Source organism: Rhopalosiphum padi, chromosome 3 (genome assembly GCF_020882245.1).
Source record: "Rhopalosiphum padi isolate XX-2018 chromosome 3, ASM2088224v1, whole genome shotgun sequence".
Classification (NCBI taxonomy): Eukaryota; Metazoa; Arthropoda; class Insecta; order Hemiptera; family Aphididae; genus Rhopalosiphum; species Rhopalosiphum padi.
The window spans coordinates 48,994,746-49,021,984 of NC_083599.1; the positions used below are offsets into that span (position 1 = coordinate 48,994,746).

The 27,239-nt window shown below is 28.0% G+C and overlaps 1 protein-coding gene across 1 annotated transcript; it reads right to left on the bottom strand.

The window, feature by feature from the left end:
• Window positions 1–316: 316 nt before the first annotated feature.
• On the bottom strand, window positions 317–27,239 carry LOC132924667 (uncharacterized). Its single transcript, XM_060989096.1, has 3 exons — window positions 27,026–27,239; window positions 5,612–5,779; window positions 317–2,964 (listed from the first exon to the last, which is right to left on the bottom strand). The coding sequence occupies exon 3, from the start codon at window positions 2,960–2,962 to the stop codon at window positions 1,322–1,324; it is 1,641 nt and encodes a 546-aa protein (XP_060845079.1). The 5' UTR covers window positions 2,963–2,964; window positions 5,612–5,779; window positions 27,026–27,239; the 3' UTR covers window positions 317–1,321.

The window sequence follows — 27,239 nt, forward strand, 5'->3', positions numbered from 1 at the left end:
TATCTATCAGTCTATAATGTTTATTTTCTTTGGACTTAAGAATAATATTATAGGTAACTAAACTCTATATTATATATTTATTAATGGACTTTTTAAATGTATGATCGTTTAAAATAAATAAAATAAACAAAATTGTTGTGACACAATTACGTATTTAGACACCTATATACTATAGTTTGTGCATTCGTAGTACTTATGCGAATGGGTTAGTTGTCTTTCGTTGGAATTTTTTTCTTTCGTAATAGTTGTAAATTTAATAATACTTTAATAAAACATAGGTAGATATTATATCCTAAGAATATACAAGGCATAATAATTATATATTAATATGATATATATTATAATATATATATATATATATACGATTATAATAAACATGTTGATACAACAGTACAATACATAATATATATTTATATTATAATTTAATACAATAATACACATATGAAATATAATACAATACAAAAATAATGTATATAACACCAAATAATTACAGAAATATTCATATAACATGTAAGTAATTGAATACTGATTTAAATATAGTAAAAAAAAAATACATTTTGGAAATCAATAATTTGGCAAATATCAATAAAATGTCTTGTGTACTAAGCCTGTACAAAAGTATACTAAACTGTAAAATGTACCTATTAATAGTTGGCATAAACATATAAATACTTTAAGGATACATGAACAGTTTGTGATCTCAAAAACTGTGACCTCTAAATATTATACGATTTAAAGGAATATAAATCTTCACAAAAGTACGAAGTAGGTAGTAAGTACCTACTTGTATTAATGTCTTGAAACTATTTGTTGTTTTGGAACTTTAAATTCTGGTCGACGCTCTTTTGACGCATGAAACGTATAAATTCTAATATTCGAAAATAACTGATAAAATTAACGTTCATAATAGAAAAATATAATAGTATAGATTTTTTCTCGAATAATTTAAAAATATAGTCTCGTATAGTGTATACAATTCGGAATTTTGCGAGACTGCACTCGCATGATAGGATCCAGTCTTTTTGCAGCGTATGCAGATTTATTTAATGCCTAGTCGATGAATGAGCATTCACGTTTTGATTGTTATCCACTTGGAAATATGTATATGGTACGTTATATTTTAATAATAATATATAATAATTTAAGATATTATCTACAGGTAAGACGCGCGCGTAATAATCTATACAATATCATGAAATGTCCATCGCACGTACAGGAACGATTTTTCAAATATCTATTTTATACAAAAATAGTCTAATGATTATCATCTATTAATACCGGTGTTATAGATTTTGTTTTTGTTTTTTAAATCGGGGTTTTATCATATGGCGGGGAAAAAACCCAGTGATGACAACGTGTTCGACACTCTGGATATGAGATCTTTTTTGTACCTCCAGATGGTCGTGTCGATCACGCTGTTCTGTCTAAACTCCGTGCATGTCTTCTTCAGCGTCTTTACGCAGTCAGCCCGATAATGTTGTAAATGTGCGTCCGCCGTATCCATGGCGTACGAGGTGCAGCCCTGGCTTAGGCACGCCAACGGGAAATGATTGTGCAGCGTTAACGCTCTTTCGGGGTTGTGAAAACATTTCACATACTGATTTGGTTTCGTGTAGTTCTTGCTCCTGTACACGTGCTGTAACATGTGCATGTACTTGGGCATGGTCTTGAACCAACCGTGTGTGTGGATCAGATCGTCCAGGAAATAAACGTTTCGGACATTGTACGAAGCGCGGGTTTCGTTCCTTGCCGCCAGAGCCTTCACCATCACCGTGTCCATGAGCTCCTTCCACGTCCTGGTCCGTAATGGCATTATCACCTCGTCGATATCCAATAGTGCTATGTAGTCGTACGAATAGAGGTTCCGGTATAGGCAATCGTTATACGGTATCAGTTCGTTTTGCCGCTTGTGGTTTACCTTTTTGGTCAGGTACAGATGCTGGAATCCCGGAACATTTGGCTGGCCGCCGGGCAGCGTCAACGGTGTCACGTGCACGCGGCCCACGGACTCGTAGTGGTCGAGCACCTTGCTAATGTTCGGGTGTACTTGAAGCTGATAAAAGAATATCTTGTCCGCACCCAGGATGTGCAGCAGTTCGATCCACTCGACCAGCCGCACTGACAGGTCTTCGTATAGAAAGTCCAGCCCTTTGACGCATACCGCGAAACCCTTCTTCTTTGCTGGCCGGTTATACACCACACGCAAATTGTTTGTGGCCTTGTCGCACACGTTCTCCACCAGTGACACGGACGCGGGTACGACGTGGTGGTGGGACTTGGGTATCTGGCATGCGATAAGGTAAGGCTGGAATATGCCCTGCTTATAGTTGCCCCATTTCTTATACCATATGTATTTGTATTCCATGATTTTTACAATAACCGGCTGCCTGTGGTCGTCGAACCAAAACTGACAGTGAGTCTTGACCGTCGGCTCAATACGGTTGATCATGCCCAGTATCCGAACCGCCGGCCCGATCCTACTCAGCTTTCGCACGTCGTAGTAAGCACTGTACAGGTGAAACGATCCGTTGGAAGTCTGTAGCGACTGCCAGTACACGTTGTTAAATTCCAATTCGTATATGCTTGGAAACTTAGCGCAACTCTCGTTTTTGTAGTACATTGCTTTGTTTTTATTCTGGTTCCAATACGACACCGGTAGATTGGGCAATCGTTTTTGTACTTGATCCATAATCAGCTGTTCCGATTGCACCGATATTTTATCTACCCACGGCTCGACGGTTAACAGGCTCTCGTATGGCGGTGTTGTGGTCCGTGCTATATGAAAATCAATCATATTCTGCAGGATCATTCTGGTGTTCATATTGCTTGACTTCATTGCCATCGGCCGGTCTGATTTCCATAACGTTATCAACAATTGTGTGAGGCATAATAATATAGCCGCCCAAAATATCAGACGGTATAACATATGCCTCAGTACGCCTATCCCGATAAATGCAGCCATCCCTGTAACACCATTAATAAATGTCAATAACTGTCGTCAATAATTTAAAATAAAAATCAACCTAACCATAGAAATCAAAATACGGTCCAAATTTTTGGTTAAAATAATGCAACCTACAATTTTCTCTAATACCTTTTTATTATTTTATCTAATATTTAAAAAATTGCTTATTTAAAATAATCTGTAAGGTATGATATATATTATATATATATTTATTAGAATATTAAAATGTGTAGATAGCATATTAAACGATTATTAATATCTCGGCAAGCAAACAGATTATTTTTTACATAATTTGATATCATTGTAAAATAACAATTGTTTTAAAAAAAATGTATTTTTTACAATTTGTATCGTTATCATTGTTAAGTTTTTTTTTTAATGACAACATACTCTTTTATTAACATATTCCGAAACAAAATATTACAATATATCAAATTATAAACGAATGTCTAAATATTTATAAGCATTTTAAGTTTAAGACGAACGGAGTAGTAGACCAACATTTAGCGGTGTACCTTTGCCACTTTATTTCGTTAATTTAAAATTAATTACTTATACCTTAGCAGAGTTAACTATTTAGTATTTATATTAAATTCGATTTTTATGGAACAAAATAAAAAAATGTAGAAAAATATTCTGCTTCAAGGTATGATATTAAAAATATATGTTGTCGTTAGGTAAAATATAAGTAATAATCATAATAAATGATAATGACAAAGATTATAAAAATAATTTATTTTTTTAAAAGAATCTAATTTTGTAATAACGCCAAAACTTTTCAAAATATTGAATATAACCTCCCATAACAAGTTATATAAAGGGACAGAGAATACAATGGTTTGGACACGCTATGAGACGAGAGAAAACAAACGAAGTCAGAGCAGCAATTGAATACAAGCCAACAGGCAGAAGACCCAGAGGCAGACCAAAGAAACGATGGATGGATGGAGTACAACAAGATCTAGAGAGGTTAGAAGTAACAGAATGGGAGGAAAGGATACAAGATCGTGATTATTGGAGAGCAGTGACGGTGGCAGCCAAAACTCTTACAGAGTTGTGAAGGCACAGAAAGAAGAAGAAGAAGAAGAAGAAGAATACAGACCACTAGACTTTTAAATAGATCTCCTTGTAGTACAATTATTATGGAATTTGCTTATAAACAATATGCTAGCAGGTATATTGTCAAATATAAATATCAATATTGAAAAAAAACGTGATGCCTGATGAAATGTTATAATTTTTCTAAGCACGCAGGAAAATAATGAAAATAACGAATTATCTGACTATTATATAACGTTAAAGATCAATAACTAGATTTTACAAATAAAAATGAAATATTATAATTTATTTTTGAATTTTTTACTATGAAAATAAAGACGAATCAAGTGTAATATATTGTTAGATCTAATCATGTCACATGTCACAACGCATTATTTTCATGAGAAAAATTTAAAACTTAGTTTATTTCTACTGCTGTATAGATATAATATCTTCACTCAATATTATAAAGTATAAGTAGTAATCATAAACTGTAATGCCTTTTGTGTTATGGAACTTGTCGAGACACACTACATAACAATATGCCAATATAATACATAATTTGTCTTTACGGTACCTCCGGATGTACCTACTAGGTATATTGTATGTATATGTTACATAACACAATTAATCTAATCCGCAACTTTAAATTTACCACTTTCTTTATTGAATTTACTGAAATAAAATGTGTTCTATTCATTCATTAATAAAACTATCGTAAGCCGAAGAAAATGTACTACAGCAATCGAAATCATTATAAAATGTAAACGAATAAGCTATATTACTATATTATAATAGGTACCTATTGCAGTTATTTTAGTTTAACGATATACTACAATACTATCAAATTTTTATTATTATTATTATTATTATTTATGTAAAGAGGTAGTTATATTATAGTATTTTACACTATATGCGTGATGTGAAAATAAATAATAAGATACAATATTCTATTTTTCATCATTGTCTATCAACAGTTTAGAGCAGTGGCATTTTTTACTATAGTCAAAAATGTAATTTGTAGTTAGATGTTTGATTTTTAACAACATTTTCTAAAATAGATACTTAACAAGCTTTTCTTAGTCAATGACGTTTTTGTTCAAATAACGTATTTGACCATAACACACATACGTTAATTATACATTGTTTCTTGTAAGGTCAAAATTTAGAAAACTATTTACATATTAAATTAACTTTACTTGATAATAATAAAATCTAAGAGGTTTATTTTCGTCATTAAAGCGCATTTTTATGTGTTGAAAAATGTCAAGCATTGTTTAAAAATATTATATAATTTTTTAAAATTTTAAGTAATATTTTGTGATAGAAAGCTTATAAAAATATACTGGGCAATATATTTAAAATTAATATAATATTGTAGGTTGAATTTTAAACCTCTTTGACAATTATACCTAGTGCACTTCAGAAATAATATAAATTTAGGTAAGTATGTATTAGGTTAATAAAGAACATTTGCTTTATGATTTTAATATAAAGTATTAAGTTTATAATTATAATTTATTTGTATGATTATATTTTGTAAATTAAATACATTATTATACTATAGTCTCTAGTTATACTGATTAATAATGATATTATTATAAATACCTAAAACAATGTTTGCTACCGCTTATTCATTATTTCAACATTATAATGATGGATTTCTCTATTATAACTAGATTTCTTGGCACACACAATAATAATAGAATTGAACATAGCTCCGGGTTGTTGTGTTTTCTGTGTATTTAAGACGACGTTAGAATGACCAAACCATACCTGAAAAATATAATTTTTAATTAATTCCATTAATAATTTTGTGTAAAATATAATAAGGCATACAATATGCATATATTATTTAGTTATCATAGTGTTCTTGAGAATTTAATATTTTCAAATGTCTATACTGCAATATACTATGCAATTATATTTGAAAATAATTTTTAGTTTTGGTAAAATATTCGGGAGAAAATAAGAAACATAATAATATGTATAACTACATAATTAAATGATACAGTGAGAACACTGAGAACTTAAAAATATGATAGGTATAGTATCACATCCATATTTCATCATATGTATATCATAATTTTAGGTAGGTACCTTGCAGAATTTTTACATTATGTGCAGCCAGTAGAGAATACCTATTTTTTTCGGAGAGTCGATCATCATCGTTTCACCGGCAAAGATTTTGATCGGCGTCGTAATTAAACAATAAATCAACATTATAAAACATACTTTATGCACTCTCATACTCATAATAATATAATGCACAGTATAGATATGACAATATAGTGTGCTCAATTCAACAACTAATTATTATATAGTCAGCACTTTTAATTTGCTTTTTCTTTTCTTTTTTCATATACAAATTTCATTTAAATATAATTTCGTTAAAATTTTTTCGATTATAAAACACTTAAATAATTTTCTAATTAAGTATAGGAAATATAATTGATTAGCATCACTGCGGTAACGATGCAATAATTATAACCATGCAGTTGTCCGGTTTATTAGACCATCGGGTTAAAGGTACCTATATATTATAATAAATAATACAAATAAAGATTTATTCAATGCGGTTGAAACGTCATTTACAATATAATAATACGATTTATGTAACCAGGTACCACTTTACCAGTTGTCAGAAATACGACACAATGCATAGATCGAATAGCAATAATAAAATATGTGATTTGAGCTCAGGAAAGTTTGCATCACCTTTACAGACTGTAAATAATACAATGGGCGATATTTTCACTTTTCAGTGTAAGTACTCATGTTGAACTATAGTTATAGTTTATAGAATAATATTGGTAGATATTTATAATATTTAATTCGTCGTGTCGATTGTGGGAAATCTAGTAAACATCACATAACAATTAAATAATAACGCATTATGTCTAACTATATTCAGGTAAACTAAAAGTAAATTACAACTGTATAACAGTAACTGCTCAATACTTTTATATTTATTGTTAAATAACTCGCACTTATTATTTAGAAATAGTAACATTATTATTGACTTTTTTACTTTTTAGATTTTAATATCGTGTTAAATATTAAAAAAAAATCAAAATAGTATATAATAATAATTTAAATCGTCCAACAACCAAACGTAGGTACTCATTATAAATACAATTGTGTTATTTTTTTTAACGATTTTCTTTCATTAATGATTTCAAAAGTAGGTACCTAGTAATTAAATATTCCATTTATTAAAACCAAATGCGTTATTTTGTTCCAAAGGATGCACTTTTACTCGTCCTTCATTATTTGCAGATTACCTATTCGTATAATATCAATTGTCGTTCCGATCTGTTGAGTTGATTTCTACACGTTATAAATATTTGTAGGCACTATACACTCATAACAATGTAATAATTCGTTTTCTTAATACCCAAATCTAATAATCTTCATCCTGTCAGGCGTCAGTGCTTATTGTCCACTGTAATATGTTTCTTAATTTTTTAGAAAATTACACAAAAATCCATAAAGGTTATGTACAATATAAAGTACGCGAAATAACAAGTCGTATATACGTTATAAGTCGTGTACAAAATATAATAGGTCACAATTGTTAACTATGTCGGTCACTATAAGTAAATATTTCAAACATTTAATATTTGATGTACATCGCAAATATGTACAGTTTTAAACAGGAATGACAGACCACACTGAAAATCTATCTATTAGAAACACAATCACTAAAGTAAGATGACCATTTATTAATGTTATTTTTTTGATTTTTGATGATTTTAAGTTATTTTTAAAATGCGGGTTAAAATTTTTAGTAATCATCCACGGAAAAATGGTTATCAATTGGAAAGTTTTTAATGTCATATTATCTTTAAAATCAAGAAAAATTAACTTTTAAAATAATTAATATATTTTTTTTTTATTCATTATTTACTTATGAGTTAGGAGAATTACTCTTAAAGTAATATTGCCAATTAAACCTAATAACTTAGTAGAATTCCTTAGGAGATAAATATGTACTCTGATTGGTAGCTTGTATAAATTCTGAAAAAGCGATGAAGGAAATATTAAAATTGTGTGCTCGCAAGTAGTATGATTTTCATTACTTGTTCCGCAATTAGGAGAATGAAAATATATGACTTATTATGTACTTTTATTTATATATTAAAATTTTTACAAATATAAGGAAAAATAAAAATACTATTTATTGATTATATTATTTATTATTATTGTTTTGTTGGATATGTGTGGCGGTGGACGGTGGTGAGGAGGCAACGACCATGCGGAAACTATTCAATAAAATTTTTTATCCTCCTTCAATAAAAATCCATAGAACATCACCGGTCCGCAATATTTTTATGAATGTGTACATTGGTTAGCGAACAAAAATAGTACCTAACTAACTAATCACAGTTATCCTATAGTTTTGATAAAAATCGTACATATAATCGACAATCGTAATAGATAATACTATAACACCAAAAATAACCTGATGTTTATGCTCATGAATTTAAACTAGAACTTTAAGTAAATAGATATGGTGTTTTTCATTTTCTTTATTATTATCTGGTAGCTATATAGTAAAAATCAACATTTTCAAAAGTCGATTTCAAACTTTGTTTAATCGTCTTGTGTACATATAATTTTTTTACATTGATTTATTTTCTTAAATTGTTTTCAATATTTGATATTTTATTCCTATTACGAATTTTAGAATATGACATAATATATAATCACATGGACAATATTATTTATTATTTTTACCAGCCCCTTAAAATAAAACTATGTCTCTGTCATACAAAAGAATCGTTCTGTAATAAATATTATAATATTTCGATTGTTAGACGACTTAGACGTTACGTCGCACGAAATAATCATATATTCAAATGAAATAGTTACGCGGGCCGCGAAAATATTGATATATACAAATTACAGGGCATCGTTGTCTCTGCATCGGCCATGAACGTCATTTTGTTCGATTTTAAACCACAAAAATATTCTATAATGAGTAATAATTATAGGTACAATATATGCATCTGTGTATACGTCATCCGTAAGGACTATGAAACGTACGTCATGAAAAAAAAAGTAAATATCATCGCGCGAAGGTTACAAATAATATGTAATAATGTAATATACAATAATGACCTGTTCGATGGACGACGGTCGCACTTCTCTCGGTAGATCGGAAAGACCGCGGGCGCGCGTAGTTCATCAAACGTCGAGGTCCGGAATATCATTATTATTTTATAATATAACGCGATTTTTTTTTGTTGTTGAAATAATTATTATTATTATATATTATCATTGCGCGATGCGATGAATGATGATGGTGATTCGGTCCGCGCGAACGATTGTCAACAAACATCTGTTCGATCCGATTGGATAATTCACCAAACCGAGGTCACAGCGAGCGAGCGCGCCGCGGATCGTCGTTTAAGACAAAAATATTTATTTATTGACATTTATCCGTCTATTGCATAACGATATTATAAATGTAGTTCTAGTTCGATCTGAATAAGGAAGTTCAAGGAATGCGGTATGCGTGTGTGTGTGTGTGTATACTATAAATATATAAAGGAAGGTAATAACTACCACTGCCCATATTATGGTTTCATATTATTTCATATAAAAACTTGTGCGAGTATACGGCAAATGAAGAAATACATCATAATATTATTATATATATAGGTTTCCGACTCGCCAGTGAAAAGATGTGATTGCGATCGTCCCCATGTTGCCTTCCGTGACGAGTAAATACGTCTCGTAGGTATTAAATGTATTATATTATACGTGCGGTTGTAATATTGTTTGCCTATAATATTATACTGTATTGGACATATTTGAGTGTAATTTTCATTCCCACGTCCGCGCCGAAGTAGCACGAGATGAAACGGAATCAAAATCAAAATTACGTGATCCAATAACTGATGTGATAGAAACACATGGCTTATATCACTATTACTTATAAATATTATAATAACATAACACATGAGTATTTTATAGTCTTAATTATACAATCATCAACCAATTTAAAAATATTTTCTATCTACATAATGTTATAAATTATAATGCATACATGTATTGGTATATTGTAACAGAACTCCAACAATTAATATAAAAAGTGGTTATTTTTTATTCTTACCGATTCAGAGATATTTTATTGAATTTAAGGTGGTGAGACAATTTGACTCTTTTTTTAATTTTCGTAACAGTGGATAAATTATATCTCACCCATCATCTATGTTTACAAGTTATAACACTCCTATAGACTAACTTTAATTTCTTAGTAGGAATTTTTTTTTAGATTTCTTGGTAGTGCAAAAACAATAGTTTTACACCGCAAAATATCGGATATGATATAGCAATGAATATTATGCTACATGTCTATATTTGCACAAGTCAATAAAAACATCTGTATACCTATGTCTTTTTCTTATTTTTAATGTGCACCGCTTGTTATTATTGTACAAATGTATTTTCATGTTATATCTTTTATATATACCATTTATTATACCTAGGTACATAGGCGGGCATGCGCACGGGTAGGGCTGATTGGGCTTAGCCTTATCTGAGCTTTTTTTTTATACTTGGGTTGGTACTTGGTACCTAAGAAACTAATAAGGAGTTTAGCCGTAGAAAATTGATAACAAAATAAATTAAAATCATAGATTTAATCACACGATTAGAGATATACTGATTACTGGTTGCCCATTGAGTTGTGATAAGTTGACTATTGAACTGGCTATCAAACAACGAAAAATATCAAAAAAGCTTGACGACAACCATGATCATCAATATTTTGAGGAAACTAAAAAAGATAAAATGAAACATTGTTGTTTTTATTTTTTACTTAATCAAATTATATCTGGATTAAACATTTGATTCAACTAAGAAAGTCCGAAATTAATCATAGGGGTTGGGAATTTGTTTAATTTTGAGACTAAAGAAAATAAGATTTTATATTTTAAAACATTATTTGACATTAATGTTAATGAAATAAAATTATTAAAATACATGGTTAACACTGAAACATTAAAAGGAATATCAATTAAAGAAGTTTATGTTTGGATAAAATGGCTCAACAGAGAGTTAACTATTTTTAAAAATATTTTAATTATTCTTAAGTCATTTGTTACTATTCCTGTTACAAGCTGTGGTTGTAAACGGGCCTTTTCTAAACTCAGTGTTATTAAAACCAAGCTTCGATTCACAAATAATAATAAACCAAGAGCGATTGGATGCTTTTTTATATATGTTTATCAAACAAGAAGAAACACTATAGAAACAGGAAACATCACCTATAATGAGGTTATTGAAGAATTTAAACATTTAATTGAAAGAAATCGTAGAATTATCTTATAAAGTATAACAATTACATTCTTTTATTTGACAGCATAATAATTGTATGTAATATATATACATACAAATTACACAATGAATAATTAATTATAATAATAAATAAATATTAATGTTAATTGACAATTACTAATATTATAAATTATGTTTTGAACGTTTTTGAATTGTTTTATTAAATTATATTTGGTTAAAATTTTAAATCAATATTGATGAATTGTATGTGTGAAATAATGAAAAATGATTGTTTACATTTTCAAGTTACCAACAAAAAGATCACTGAAGTTTGTATTGAAAATGTTTGTTATTTTTTTCTTGCATGACAGTGACATTGGGGGAGTGGGTGGTCAGATTGAATTTAGCTATACCTGACTCGGAAGTCTGCGCACGCCTATGCCTAGGTATACATAGAAATAAATAAAAAATATTACATACCTATATATAGTTTTTCTTTTTAGATAACTAGTTAAAGTTTTCTTACACTCATAGCATTGTTATACGGTTTTGTATTTATAATTTATCTACCAATAATTTACACTTTTTAATAATTACTGCAATTAAAAGTATTTATAACAGTATTCCATTAACCAAAATTATCGTGTATTATCTATTTATATTTTGTCTAATTTAGGTTAAAAAAACAAGATATTTTATCTTTTGGATAGATTAATAACAATTCATAATTAATTATAAGTAGTTGATATTTATAATTAACACTTTTTTCAGTTTTTTACGTTTTATCATGCATATGCATGTGTCGCATATATTAGTAATAAGTAAGACTTCTGCAATTAACATAAAAGCAAAAACTAAATACTTGTATTCTTGACCTTATCATATGTATAGGCACATAGCATAATAGTTAACATGCAGGAAATTAACAATGCGTGGAGCATAGTAACTATTTATATTTTAGTATTATAGTCAATATTATCGTTTAACACACTTTGCAGTGCTCAATGCATACGCATGCATGCATTTTTGTAAGCAATATTTTGTTTCTATAGGTATTAACGAAAATATTAATAAAAAATAAACTAATGACCGATTATGACATATCATGTTACAGCATGGTCGAATTTCGAGAAATTAATTTTTAAATGTTTGATTTAAATATTATTTAATTAGATTGTTATATGAACAACGGCGTTCTTTTGAGATTCCATGACAATTTTTTTAACCATCCGAACCTATTATTCCAAAAATATCTTCCTTATCAATAACGGTAGATAACAGGGAAATCATTTAAAATGTGAGAAAAAAAATTATTGGGTGGGTAGTGGGTATAATAATTTAAGATAGTAACTGCATAAGAAAAGAAGCTCAAGTCACTACTGAATAACACCTCACGCTGTATTAAAAGGGACTAGTCAAGTGACTTTTTGCCAAGTCCTGTAGTACCTTTAACACAGCAGCTTAGCCATTAAAATTTGTAGAATAAATAACAAGGTATGGTAACTGGCGGGTCTCTTATTATACTTCTTATGTCATCTTCATACCAATATACTGGCCTTATCGACACAGTATAGACATGGCTTTGTCTGATTGTTTTTTAATCACGATCATTGATCTATCTTAAATCGGGCTATTAATATATAGTAATTTTTATTTATCAAACATTTTTACCTATCAAGTAGGTATCAATTATTATTAGCGATTTTGATAATTTGTTAATTTAACTCCAAAGTTGATTTAGTAAAATGTTATACAAACTAAGAAGTAAGAATATTAATGTACAAAATATGGATTAGGATTATTTAAACTATAACAGACCAATATTGTAATAAACATTAATCAGATGAAATTAAAATTGTGAAAAAGATGTTTTATGAGTAGGTACACATAAGTGTTATGGATTTCCATGGTTGTGTTTAACAAAAAATAATAACTGCTCCTCAAGATTTTTTTGAATGTGGGACTTCTATTATTCTAAGACGGTAGGCTTTTACTGGTCCAGTCCGCCACTGTTTTAATAACAGACCACAATAATTTAAAAATAGATTTTAATTGAACCAAAACGAAATTTAGAGTCTTTAATTATATTTATTGGTTAATTATTTTTATTCAGTCATTGTCCGTTTTATTATCGTTGAAGATGTAACTTAAAAATGAATTATAAAGTGTTTTAAAAATATGAAGTGAACATACACATAAAAAATTGTGATAATGGAATTTTGTTTTTTTCCGTTTTTCTTTCTAATTATTTAAAAAAAAAATACGGGAAGTTTTTAAATGTTGACCTCTTTAAATTCGAAGTACTGACTAGAAAACTAGATCCAATTTTCCAGAAACCATTCCCAATATTTAAGTTTTTACTGCTTCTAAATAAGATGTCGGCTAAAAAAAAATATTATATAGAAAAGCAATATAATAAGTGTATACATTCGCTAAATAAACAAAATTTTAATATTGATTTAAATTATATTTTTATATATAATAAATTATTTAATAATTTTAATATCTTAAAAACAGATATTATGATTGATTAAAAAATATAAATTGAGTTTAATTAGGTTAGGATTTATAAAGTTTAAGGGGTATTAAAAATACATATTTTTATAATAGCCACTTTAGAATATAAATAACAAATGACATACATAAAATTTACTATAATAACGGTAAATTTAATATTTTAAAGAGAATCTATACATTTTGGAAGTTATTTGACAATATTATATTTTATTAATCAAGTTCCAGAGCACACAAACAATTAGGTCCTAGAAATCCTACAAGCTGGTCGTTGATCCCAAAAATAAATTTTTTTTTTGTTTCAAAAGGTTACAATTATCACAGTAATTATTTTAATGATATTTTAATAATTTATTAGGAAAATCTTCTTCACAACTTAAAACAGACTCATATTTATAATTATATTAGTGTTCAATTTTGTATTTAAAAGAAATATATTTTAATTAATGTACTTTTCCTAAAATATCTTTATTTTATATTATACATTTATACTTAGATGTTTATAACAAATATATTGGCATGACTAGAACAAATAAATTTGAAAAATTTATAAATATATTATCATTATATCAACTATCAAGCCTGATTAATATTCAAAATCAATTTGTTGTTCATATTTTCATGTATAAAAAAACTGGACTAAATTCATAGATAGAATTTGTACTCTGTGCTCGTCTTACGGCAATACAGCAATCATCATCATCCTACGCAAGTTATTGTGATTTGTAAGCCTTCGATAGTAGGCTTTTTCCCACCCATTTATAGGTACTAACAAAATTTATGAAGAGTGTGTAAGGATTTCACACTCTTCCGAACATCCGTTAAACTTCATGGCTCGAAAAAACTAACTCCTGTCATGTCCCCACAGTACATTAATTAAAATTAATTTGTTAATTATACATGGAATAATATAGTAATATAGTATACAGTATAATTTAATGTAAAATATTATTTGACATTTAATAACAATTGCTTATACAACGGCATTAAACTTGAATAGTTGAATTGTTATTATTGTAGAAAACGAATGGTGTTTAACGAAATAACGATACATGCATATTTATAACGGCGTTTCTATAATAATATAATATAGTGAGCAAGGTAACCAATACCTACGTATTGTATATATTTTAACGGTTTCATCGTGTTTTAATTTTCGTAACGCAAGACAATGGCATACATTATATTATAACCTAGATAGAATAAGAACAGTTTTACATTTAAAATACTATGACGATTATTTTTACAATATATAGTATTTTAATATTTTATTTTATACTCTATAGATGACCATAACAAATTGAATACGACTTATAATGATGCATTATTTAACGTATGGTTATTGATATGAGGTATATAAGGGGTATATTTGAGGTATATACCTATATATATTTTACACCGAATAAGACGTAAATACACTTCAACACTTTTAATGTTTAAAAACAATAGTTAAATTGAGCTCACCATATATAATATGGATAATAATTAGTAACACACGTTGTAGTGTTACAAATTCAAGTGCCTACATTATATTACACCTGTTAACCAACATCGAGTCAAATATATTAGGAAAAAAATGTTGAATGAGCAAGAAAAAATAATATCGCTGAATTATTACCAGCCGAGTATATCGTTCCTATAAATATCAAAGTTTACCTAAGGTAATTATTATTGATAACAAGACTTTGTATAAAAATTAACTTTTCTTATAGTATGATAATGGGGTATATGGTTCTAAATAAACGATTATTTTCGATATAGAATGGATGAAGATTTGTATTGTATGTATTACTCATGCAAAAAATTGATTTTATTATAGAAATGTACCTATGTTAAAGTCCTGAACATTTTTAAAAATATTCTACGAGTATACGTTATAATAGTAAAAAATACATATTTGTGGCAAATTTATAATAAAAAAATATTTATTTTAAGCAATTTTTTCTCAGACTTTTTTTTTTATCGTTTATTGGATTATATTATGTGTCTTAATAAACACCGAGTACATAAGAATAATATATTAGAGTATTATTTTTCTCTTAATAAAATATATCGATGGTATGTAATAATTCGTTTAGCCATTTGCTATAGTTCCGAACACATGTTTGTTGCCTTGCAGTACATGTGTGTACTTTATTATACTATTATATATATGAACACTGTAGCACGTCACCCAAACCCTCCCCGTCGGGTTTAATAATGTTTGCACATTTTTGTTAGCTGGACGAATGGCGTCATAGGGTCGTAAGATGATAATAATATTATATACGTATTTCACTATTTCTCAAACCAATTCGGTTTAGGTTAGGATGTTTTAATACGCGTTAATAATATTTTATCGTCATCTCATATATAGACACCTACATATAATAATAATGTATATTATAGTTTATGCTTTATAGTTTTGTATCCATAATGGTCATTATATACCCGACGGGAAATAGAGCGAAAGACCTACGGTGGTGACGACAACATAAAAAAAGCACACACACGCATTAAATAAATATACTTAAGAGGGCGTGTTACCAGCCTATCTAACGAGTATTATAACAAAAATAATCTACAAAAAATCTAAAATGATTATATTATATTAGTTAATAACATATTTTGTCAGTTGAACCCGGCATGGCTGTATAGCAGTGTTTTTCAACCCCAAAGGGGCGTGAAATATTTTAAATTTTACTTCATGAATAATTATATACACAAATAAAACATTCCTAAATATAAATAAATAATTTCCTGTTTTAATAAAAAAAAAATACATATCAATTATGAGTTATACAAACGAATACGAGTATTAAATTAAATTATCTTCTTCGTTCACGGTATCATAAAAAAAACACAAAAAATGATTTTTAAAAATGCGTTACATGAAATCGTTACAAATCTGAAAAGAGGTAAAATAAGTTAGATTACGTCAAAACCTCTGCTATATAGGACATAAAGGTAAAAATTTCGAAGAGGGCCCATCCAGATTTAAGGTAAGAGAGCCTAATAGAACATAAAAATGAATACTTAATTATTGGAAAACAATTATAATATATATGGTCATTTTTTACTATAATTTTCTTAATTAGTACCTATTATATAATCGGAGAAACAGTATATAGACATATAGTAATAAATATAAACAGTTTATGTGTAGTTATATTTATATTATACGTAATATTAAAATAAAACTGAACTTCACAAAATATGAAAATTTGCGAGCAGGATAAGGTTTTGTTTTAAAAGATCGATGTTCCACTTATCACCTACCCATAGGTGGATACGTGAAAATCATATTCCTATTATTATTATTATAACGTCAAGTGTGATCATATCGTTTTCCTCGGTCCAGTTGGCATTAAGAGACCGTAAGCGGAATAGACGGAAACTATATAGAATATTATATATTATATAGATATAAGTAGTATATGTACTGCAAAACCAGCGCGATAAAAATTTACAAAAAACACGAGCAACAGTACCTGAGACGTGCTTAAAGAATTTAATGTCAACTATATATATATACGTCATTAGCGTAGTGTTGCTTTTTTTCTGTCTTACGTGCGTCGTAGCAAAAAAAAAAACCCAACATGGTCTCCAGTTTTCTATACTCGTACCTATACATCTGCAGAAGTGCAGAATATAAATTAATATAGGTAAACGCAGTACCTATAACGTGTATCTATAGATATACGGAAATAAATAATACACATGCACGTATACATGAAAAGATAGAAGTATGTAGTCACATAATAATATTAATAAAATAATAATAATATATTTTTTTACACATAATATGTCGATTTAAATTTTTTTCCATTTATAACTATATTGTACAATAACTAATGTAATTTATAAACACTAATATTAGTACTTATAATAATTAATTCTAAATACGATTTTGGGTATTATATCACAATATAATATTACTATGTCTAAATAGTGTTAGTATAAGAGTTTAAGACAAATTTATACTATACCTTGCACGATTTCATGACAAGCTATATTAAGTCATTAAAGGTACTAAGTATAGCAACTAAGTTGGTAGGAACAAGATATAAATGTATACAGAAAAAAATATAATTATGCAAAGTCCAAATAATTGTATCGTTATAATAATTATGATCTGCAACCATTTATCAGTTATTATTTATTATTAGCATCGTCATTGGGTATTAATATACTCATTTGGTCTAATAATGGCAAACTATAAAATGAAAAGCGATTGCCCTTAAGTATGTATAAAATATGTACTCACCTAACCTAGATTCTACTTTTATTATTAATCATTATAATTCTGTAAAATATATTACTGTTTACTGGGTGTGTAAACGCATAGCATAATAATTTCACCGCGTTGTTGTACTCGTAATATCAATCACTCTTTTTGACAATATTAAATTCATTTCCAGATGTCCGTATACAGCGGACGATTAAAAGACACTACACAAATGTTCAAACGAATCTTTAAACCTTCGGGATTTGAGGAGAACCGGGAGTGTTAAACTGAGTCCCAAATAATAGGCTGAATATTAGGGCTAAATAAATTGAGTCTGATAACCTTTAACTTACTTGGTAAATATATCCCAAAATTAGATTTGAATTTGTATATCATATTATATATATACTTTATTGTGATTTTTATGTACAAAATTGTTAAATTAAAATAATTATTAAAAAGTTTCAATAGATAGCATTTAGATTTTCGCACAACTCACTAGTCACTATCATATATTATATTTTGTATTTTATCTATTATATAGTAAATAAATATTTTTTTTTAAAGTTCACATTTACCGTAATCTTTTTTTTATTATTTTAGAGATGTATGAAGTAGAAAATAATAATATTTATTATTAGGTACCACCATATTATAAAATATGCGTATTCTTCCTATGGCAGTGCCTTCTTGAATATAATATTTAGATATGCAGTATGCATAGGTAGTAGGTACATATTATGTCCTGCATAATTTTTTTCGTGTACCTATTTTAATTTTTGGACGTACTGACGTAATTATACCATTTTTGTTGTCACCTGCTGCTAGGTATTATTCTTGATATATTATGATTTATGAACATTTTAAAAGAAGGGGCATTGAAACGTATCCCTTTATAAATAATACACGTGCAGCTGTGGTCTATGCCACAATGAAATCGGTGAATTAGAGATTACAGTAAGTGTATGTGATGTGTGCTTATACCTATTATAAGGTATACGGGGAAAGCGAACCTAATAATATTTTAGAAAATACAATAAGGGATTTTTAAATGATATTGTTTTTAGAATTTGATTTTGTTGTTCTGGAGAAACAAAATTAAAAATTTCTCGAATTGTTCAAGATAGTTCACGACAAAAGAACCATTTTGTAAACAATTTATATATCATAATAAATTAATGTAGCAATTATTACACACATTATTTCTAAAAAAACCATTTTATATGATAAATGTGATTCTCAGACTTTCAACGTGCCAATTATTAAATTATATACTAATAATACTAATACTGTTATAGTATAATATGTAAAACAGTACATAAGAGTAAGTTGTCTAATATAGAGTTCATATTTTTGTGGTTTTTGCATATTATTCAAAAATATTTCAGGGGTTAAGAAATGTCGTTTAGTTTCATATTAATAAAGCATATCTTAGAAAAAATTTCAAATTATGAGAAAAAATACTATAGTTTATTTTTATTTTTATTTATTGTAATAAACTTTAATTTAAAGTAAGTATATGTATACGAGTGTTGTATCTATACATTGTTTTATTATTTTTTTAACTATGAATTTGTTTGAGAACCATTTTAAGTCGATCTCATCAATTGTACATCCAATAATTTTGATACATGCGCAATTATTGAAAAAATACATTTTTAAAATTACATAAATCAAAATTCATTGATTATTGTTCTCACTTTCAAGAAAATGTTTGTAAAATTATTTTAGACCATAATATTATAGCATCATAATTTTTTTTTTTTTTTAATTTTTTCAGCATTAAACTCCAAACTTTACTTCCCAAATTTATATAGGGACGTGTAAACCGATATTCATGGTTGGTGCAGTAACTACAAGTACCACGACCGTCGTTTTAATATAATATTGACGGACGACGCTATAAACGGCACTGGTACTTACGCCAAGAATGTCCGATCACTGTGAGCTGTAGTTACATCGTACACGTATAATGTATATCTATATATATAATATACATATACATACATGTAGTAATTGTAATAGAAGTCCCTCTCACTTGACCCGTGCGCTTATATGCCACCGTCACCGTCAATCGTATATAATAGATATATAGGTAATATAATAACTAATAAATGGATTCTCTCTCCCGGCCAACGCTATTTTCTACATTACTATATATGATTCCTATTTGATCGATCTGCGCCTGACATCGGCGATACCATAGTATTATATTATTATATCTAAACGTTACCTGTTGTACAGTCTACAATAATATGTACAATTAATGTAGCTTTTTTGTGTGTTATTAACTTATAACTTAAACTCCATGATCTAGGTGGGCAATAAATAACATCTACAGTGTGATTCTCCAAACGTATTCACCCTAGTTACTCCTCGTTTTCCTTTACTAATAATTTTATTTAAATTCTAATTTTTTGAATTTATAAATAGGTATACATAAAGATCATGTTTTCAAATTCTTGAGGTATTTTATATTACTTAAGGAGTGTCCTGTGATGACACAGACTTCTCTATTTGTTTACTGTAAATTATTTAATGAATATTTTTTTAATGAAAATGTTGTATCTAAAACAAAATTCGAACGAAAAGTTCATTCTGAATTGTATAATTCTAAAAATGATTTAACAAAAATACAGAATGTATGTAATGTTAGGTGCAGTATTTAAAATAGTTGCAGGACTATGTTGATAGATATTAGTTATCTTTAGACTTTAGTAGTTAATACATAAAGTTAAATGATTCAAAAACTACTTGTTCGAATTTTGATTGATATATGTTGACATTTTCAAAGAAATTGTTTGCTAAATAATTTGCAATGTAAAAGGTGGGTTCTCATTTGAAAAACAGAAGTTTATTTCCCTTGCGATTTCTCAAGTTGTACAAAAAATGGAAAAAAAATATATAAATACATTTAAATTCCAAAAATATTATTTTGAAGAAAAAAAACTGTATGAAGTTGATTGTACGAATATTTTTTGCGGTTACATACGATAAATATATTAGGCATATATTGATATGTACCGATAGACAATACGTATCTATACGCGTTAACATACTATACAACTATTATACACAATTAATTTAGGAGGTCATATAACTTATTTTAAGGCATTTTATATACATCTAACTTTTAAATAAATAAACAAAATCGTGGGAAATATTTAAACACCTAAACTTATACATATCAGTAAATTACTTTTGTAACACAAATGTGGATTACCTTGTTGATACTAACTTTCGGTTTGACTCGTTGAAATATAAAAAAAATTACTAATTTATACATTTTGATTTAATTGTTATAGTCATTACTAACATTACTATTAGGTACTATAAAATATATATTATTATTAATTGTATGCGCAATTTAGTATTTACCTATAATCACACGTTAAGATTAAAACAATGTATTCAATTTATAACCTCGGAAACTAAAAGAAAATCAAACAACTGTTAGGTAAATAGGTTATTAAATTTTTATTCTTTAGATATTTGTTTCAAGGTAAATTCATGACAATACAACATAAACATGAAAGTTTGATGATTGTGATAAGTAAATTAATTAAAATAATTTAAAATATATTTTTTTTCTGTTGTAAATCATAATGTCAAAAATAATTTTAAAAAAGTTTCTTAGGATTATTGTAATTTATTTTGTTAGCTATCTAGTATTAGATATAAATACTTTTCATTTTTACAAGCCAACTATGCAATTATAGAGGTAAAAACTAGAAGCCAATATTTCTAATCAAAATTATCCAATTTAATTACAACAATTACATTTCAATTACATTTACTACGAGGCTTATTAATTCTATTGTATTTTAAGGAAAGGTATTTGTTTGGTATCTACATAGCATTCATTATGTTCATTTCAAAACGTTTTTATAGTGCATGTGTAACAGTGTCTAGACCGCTAGATATTTTATTTTTTTAATTTGTAATAATAATGATTTATTAAATATTATTGCTGATTAAACCCAACTTTATTTCCACGTCATGAAGTTCCATCAATGATAGACGTTCTCTTCAAACAAGCTTATACTACATTTTTGTTTTTAATATACAATATTAACTAGTATTTAAGTACTTAAAACGTATATTCAAATGCTATGTATCATACATTAAACCTAGCTGGTAGTTTATGCTTTATGAGAAAATTTATAATTTACCTAATATTACCAATATAGTTTTTACATTTTAGACTTTTAGAAACTTTGTTAACGTTTTTTTTTTATTCAAAGTAGGGGTCTGTTACCGGCTTTTATTTTAAATTTTTTACTATACCTATATTTCTACCTTTATTTTTTTGCGATTAAATATGTATTTATTAATTAAACTGGTCGCATTATCTATTTATGTATTTTTATATTTTAGGTTAAAAATTATTCAAATGTATTTTTAGTTGTACCTATTTTATTCAAAATAATAAGAAATTGAAACGCATTAATACAAATTAGTATTTAATATATATTATATATAAATGGTATACGACAAACACATTTTTTTAGTTTTTTTTACAACAGTTTAGGTCATCAGAATCCTTATAAATTGATCATGGCTTCATTCTACAAACGAGTTGTGGTCAGATAAGACGTATAATGAAAGTGATGTCCCGTAGTTTTTTATAGGTCACACGGGTTATGTACATCATTTTTTTGGTGACACTATATCAGATAATAATTCCCAAATTTATTTCAAACTCTTCAACTTTTTTTGTTAGTATTGATGCGACTAGTTACTATTTGTATGTCATGTACAGGATAACTTAGAATACATTTTAAATTAAATAAAAAATAAATGATTTTTGTTACGGTCGTGAATATTATTTACATTTTTTTTCATAAAATGCTTATAAGTTTTATATTATTGCGTAAATTGAAATTTAATTATGCGAGTATTTCATAAAAATAGACATGATTTCCAATGGCATGATTTACAAAATATGATAAACGTAAATTAAATGTTCTAAAATTTAGAATCTAAATAAACAGAACACGAGCATTGAGCAATAATATATAGTATTATGAAATATAAAGTAATACGTATACTTAATCAACTCCCGATGATCAATGGAACAAATAAATATACGAAGAAGTACTAAAATACTTGCATATTAGTCATTATTATAGTTAGGTATACTGGTATGCATAATAGCTATGAGTCACATAACATGCTACCATATTGGTACCAAATTAATTAATTTATCAAGCTCGATCTCATGTTTGACCAATTTTCATCATTTATAACAAGAATTTCACAAATTAATTTCAAATTTAGAGCAGAAGTATATAATATTGTATAGTGACCAATTGAGAAGAATCGTGATATTTGTTGATGATTACTAATAAAATATTATAAAACTATTGTTTTAAATTAAACATTTTTATCATAGACCAAGTAACAAATGAATACGGAGATGTAACTATATAAATAATCCAAAATTATTTAATCAAATGTTATCAGTAGATAATATAATTTATTATTGTCCAAGATACACCTATGTTTTTAAAATCCTTAAAAAAAATTAGTTTAAAGTTTATGGATACTCATATTGTATGTAACCTTTGGTGAAATCATTAAAATGAAGTATAAATAAGTAGGTAATAAGCATCTAAAATCGTACATACCGAGAAGCTTTGTGTTTACTAAAAATGCATTAAAATTGGATTCGAGCTAAATAATGCAACAATATATAGATAAGTACTAAATATAATAAATCATAAAGTAAATATTTTATTTATATTTGTATATGAGAAGTTGTACATTTATACATTTTATATAAATAATATAAAGTCCATATTAATATGAAAATTTTAATATACCTATACGCATGATATAGATACCCAAGTATTAAAGTATAATAGTACAATGTATTTATATTGTAAGTTATGTGTTCTAGTGAAACTTATAAAAATCATTCTGGCAATCTGAGCACAAGTTCACGAATTTATACGTATTAAGTTAAAAACCTATCTTCAAATGGAATTTTATATTTAATACATTATAATACTATACTTACATTATTATAAAACCATTATCATATTTTTTTAAATGGTTGTAATGAATGTTATCCTGGAGATTTTGAAACTTAAAGGATTTGCAATACAAATCAAATTATTATAAAACACTAACCGTATGCAATGAAATTGTTAATTGAATTGTGTCCGGTAAGCAAAACGAGTAGTTATGATAAATTATACATAAAATATACCTACCTATAATCAAACAAATGTGTATTACATAATACATGAGTATATTTTAAATTTGTATATACACTTATACTGACTTTGGTCTGACAGGTACAAACAAGACGTGCATTAAACGATTTATTATTTATAATTCCAAACATTTTAAATCGGTTTACAGGTAGAATAATTGTTTTGAAATAAAAAAAAATGTAACAATAATAATTACAGCCCATTAACAAGTAGATTAAGAATATTATCATGAAAGTTCATTCAAATATTAAATACGACAACTGTAGTTTAGTCTTAATGGCGTACATTTGATAGTTTGACTTCAAGTTGTAAACACTTCTTTGCATAATAAATGTTGAATGTTACGCAGTAAATCGTGTATAATTAACAGCAATTATTAATTAAACCCATTTATACTTTAAAAATAATACTGACTAATGACTTTGACTAATCAAATACAACTATTTATCAAATCGCATTTAATAAGAAAAGACATAGGTATTATGCATGTGATATATATATTATACTTGTATATCTATATAAATTAAAACCTATTTAACCGCATAAATATTGTTTTAAAAACCAAATCCATAACAGTGCGAATCTTTGAGCTTGTAATAATTTGCAAGTCGATTATCAACTGCTGACTACTATCACCTAGGTACATGAACGGAATGATATGGCATTATAATTTCTTCGTTCTATAAATAAAATAACACACTTCGGATAATGTTTCGATGTGCTAGCTTAGCTAGATTTTTGTGTAGGTATACTTGAACGATAGATTTACAACCGTGGTATAGCTGAGCTCATTTAATTACAGTATCTATAGACTTTTACCGGACGTGTCCGATCCGTGTTCTAGTGTTACATCCCCCCGGACGCGTGCCTACCTAGTGCTAATGTCATTATTATTATTTATTATTGTTATTAATACTATTTATTATTATTTATTGCCTGTCTACTTTCAAAGTGCACAAACGCCGCCAATGGTTGACATCAAATGCGAAATAGCGGAGGCTGCATTAGTTAAAGGTTAGATTAGGTTACGAAATCGCAATAATACTATTATCGTTATTATATGGCTGTAATGGATATTACATTTGATATGATATTATTATAATATTTGAGTATCTGCGTATAAACGCGCCTGTTAAGGTACTATAAGGCGCCATTTCACTATCAGTGTGTCTCGTACGACATTTTTCGTGGTTTTGGAAATCTGCAAGATGTGATACAATATGTTTGATATTTGTCACAGTTGTTTTACTTGGAGTATGTGTGTGCACAGTGCAAACGGTATAACCACGGTATAATTCCAGTCAATATAGTTGGACTATTTCAACGTAACTTGTGGTATCAATAAATTGGTCGATATCACAAACTAACCAATCAGGGAATACATTAAATACGATCACGCGAATATGGTAGAAGTGGAATAGCGACTATACTGCGTGTCGCAGTTTTCCGCGTAAACTCGATACTGTATACAAGTAGCAAAAAATAATTTACTACTTCGCTGTGTTGTTATTAGGCGGTTAATATATTCGGCTATTAATAAAATAAATAGCGAAAACTTAAAACCAAAACAATACTATTTAATTAAGCGAATAACAAGAAAATTTTGAACACGAAACACATGATCATATGGTGATGGTGGAATAGTAAGTTAGCTGTAATTATAATATATTATACCTTCAAAAAACGGGTCGATTATTATGTTAACAAATGATCACTTGTGATCATTTGTGTATATTTACTTGTATACATATAATATTATGTAACATATATTCGAATTAAATTTTTTTCAAATCCGGTGTGTATAATGAGGTAGACACAATTGAGAACCCTTCCTGGCTTTGGTTAGGATTTTTGTCTACTGGCTATTATAAGTTAATTTATACAAAAATTATTTAGCAAGTCTACGAGTTCTAACAGTATTTACTTAGAACCTACCTCATACAGTATTTTATACTTATTTTAATTTATACATTTACATTATAGTATGATTAGTGATTACTGATTACTATACAAATATAAGTGCTGTTTCACAACCCTATTTTTTCATTCCTATATTAGCCCTTATCCCACAGGCGTTTTTAATTTTGTGACATACATAATATTATTATAGTTGCTATTAGCTGAGTTCACATTTAAACAATATATTTCGCTCGCTTTTTCTTGCATGCGTTATTTCTTTTATGTACGCAAGAACAAAATTTTACGAATCCAAACCGTCACAAGCTGCGAGCTTGGCACAAATTACACGTCATTTAAGATGACGTAAAATCAAAATTGGTTTTAAAAATATTGCAAATGGTGAACCCGGCTCAAGGTCAAGTGTCAAGTGTGCATTTTGAGTTTTGACAATTTGTTGCGCACCAACTTGCAAAGAATATGTAATAATAATAATATTATTTTGTACTGTGCAAGATATTTGTGTCCGACGTGTCATAAATTAAAATGAAAAATAATGAATAAGTATTCAACCAGGCGATGAACGATTGTAAAAGTTTACGGAAATTATATTAAACATTAAGTAATTGCATTTAAGAAAAACCACGCCAGTCACTATAGATGAAAAATAAAACAGACAGCCCTATGTGGGTTAAAATGGGAATGAAAATGATTCATATGATTCTACTTAGAATGCGCCGAATATTATTAACACTTTATTCGTCGGATATACGGTTTTTCTTGTTCTTGCACGTCGGAGAACACAAAATATTATTGAAAATGTGGGAAAATTGGGGTGCGTTTCGCCGACAGATATCATAATATTATATTACGTATTTTATTACAATATTTACTCACGGTTTAATGTTAAAAGTGGTCCGTTTCGCGGGCGCTGCGTTGGCCAGAAAACGCGAGATGATCGTCGACGGTGGGCGAAGAGGTGGTGGACGGCGATGACGACCGGACGACGACGCGTGGCGAATACACCTTGTACAAGAGCGGTGCCGAAGTAACTGGCCGGCTACAGTACGACGTACGCGACTGCTGCTGTTGCACTGTCTGGTCGCCGGCC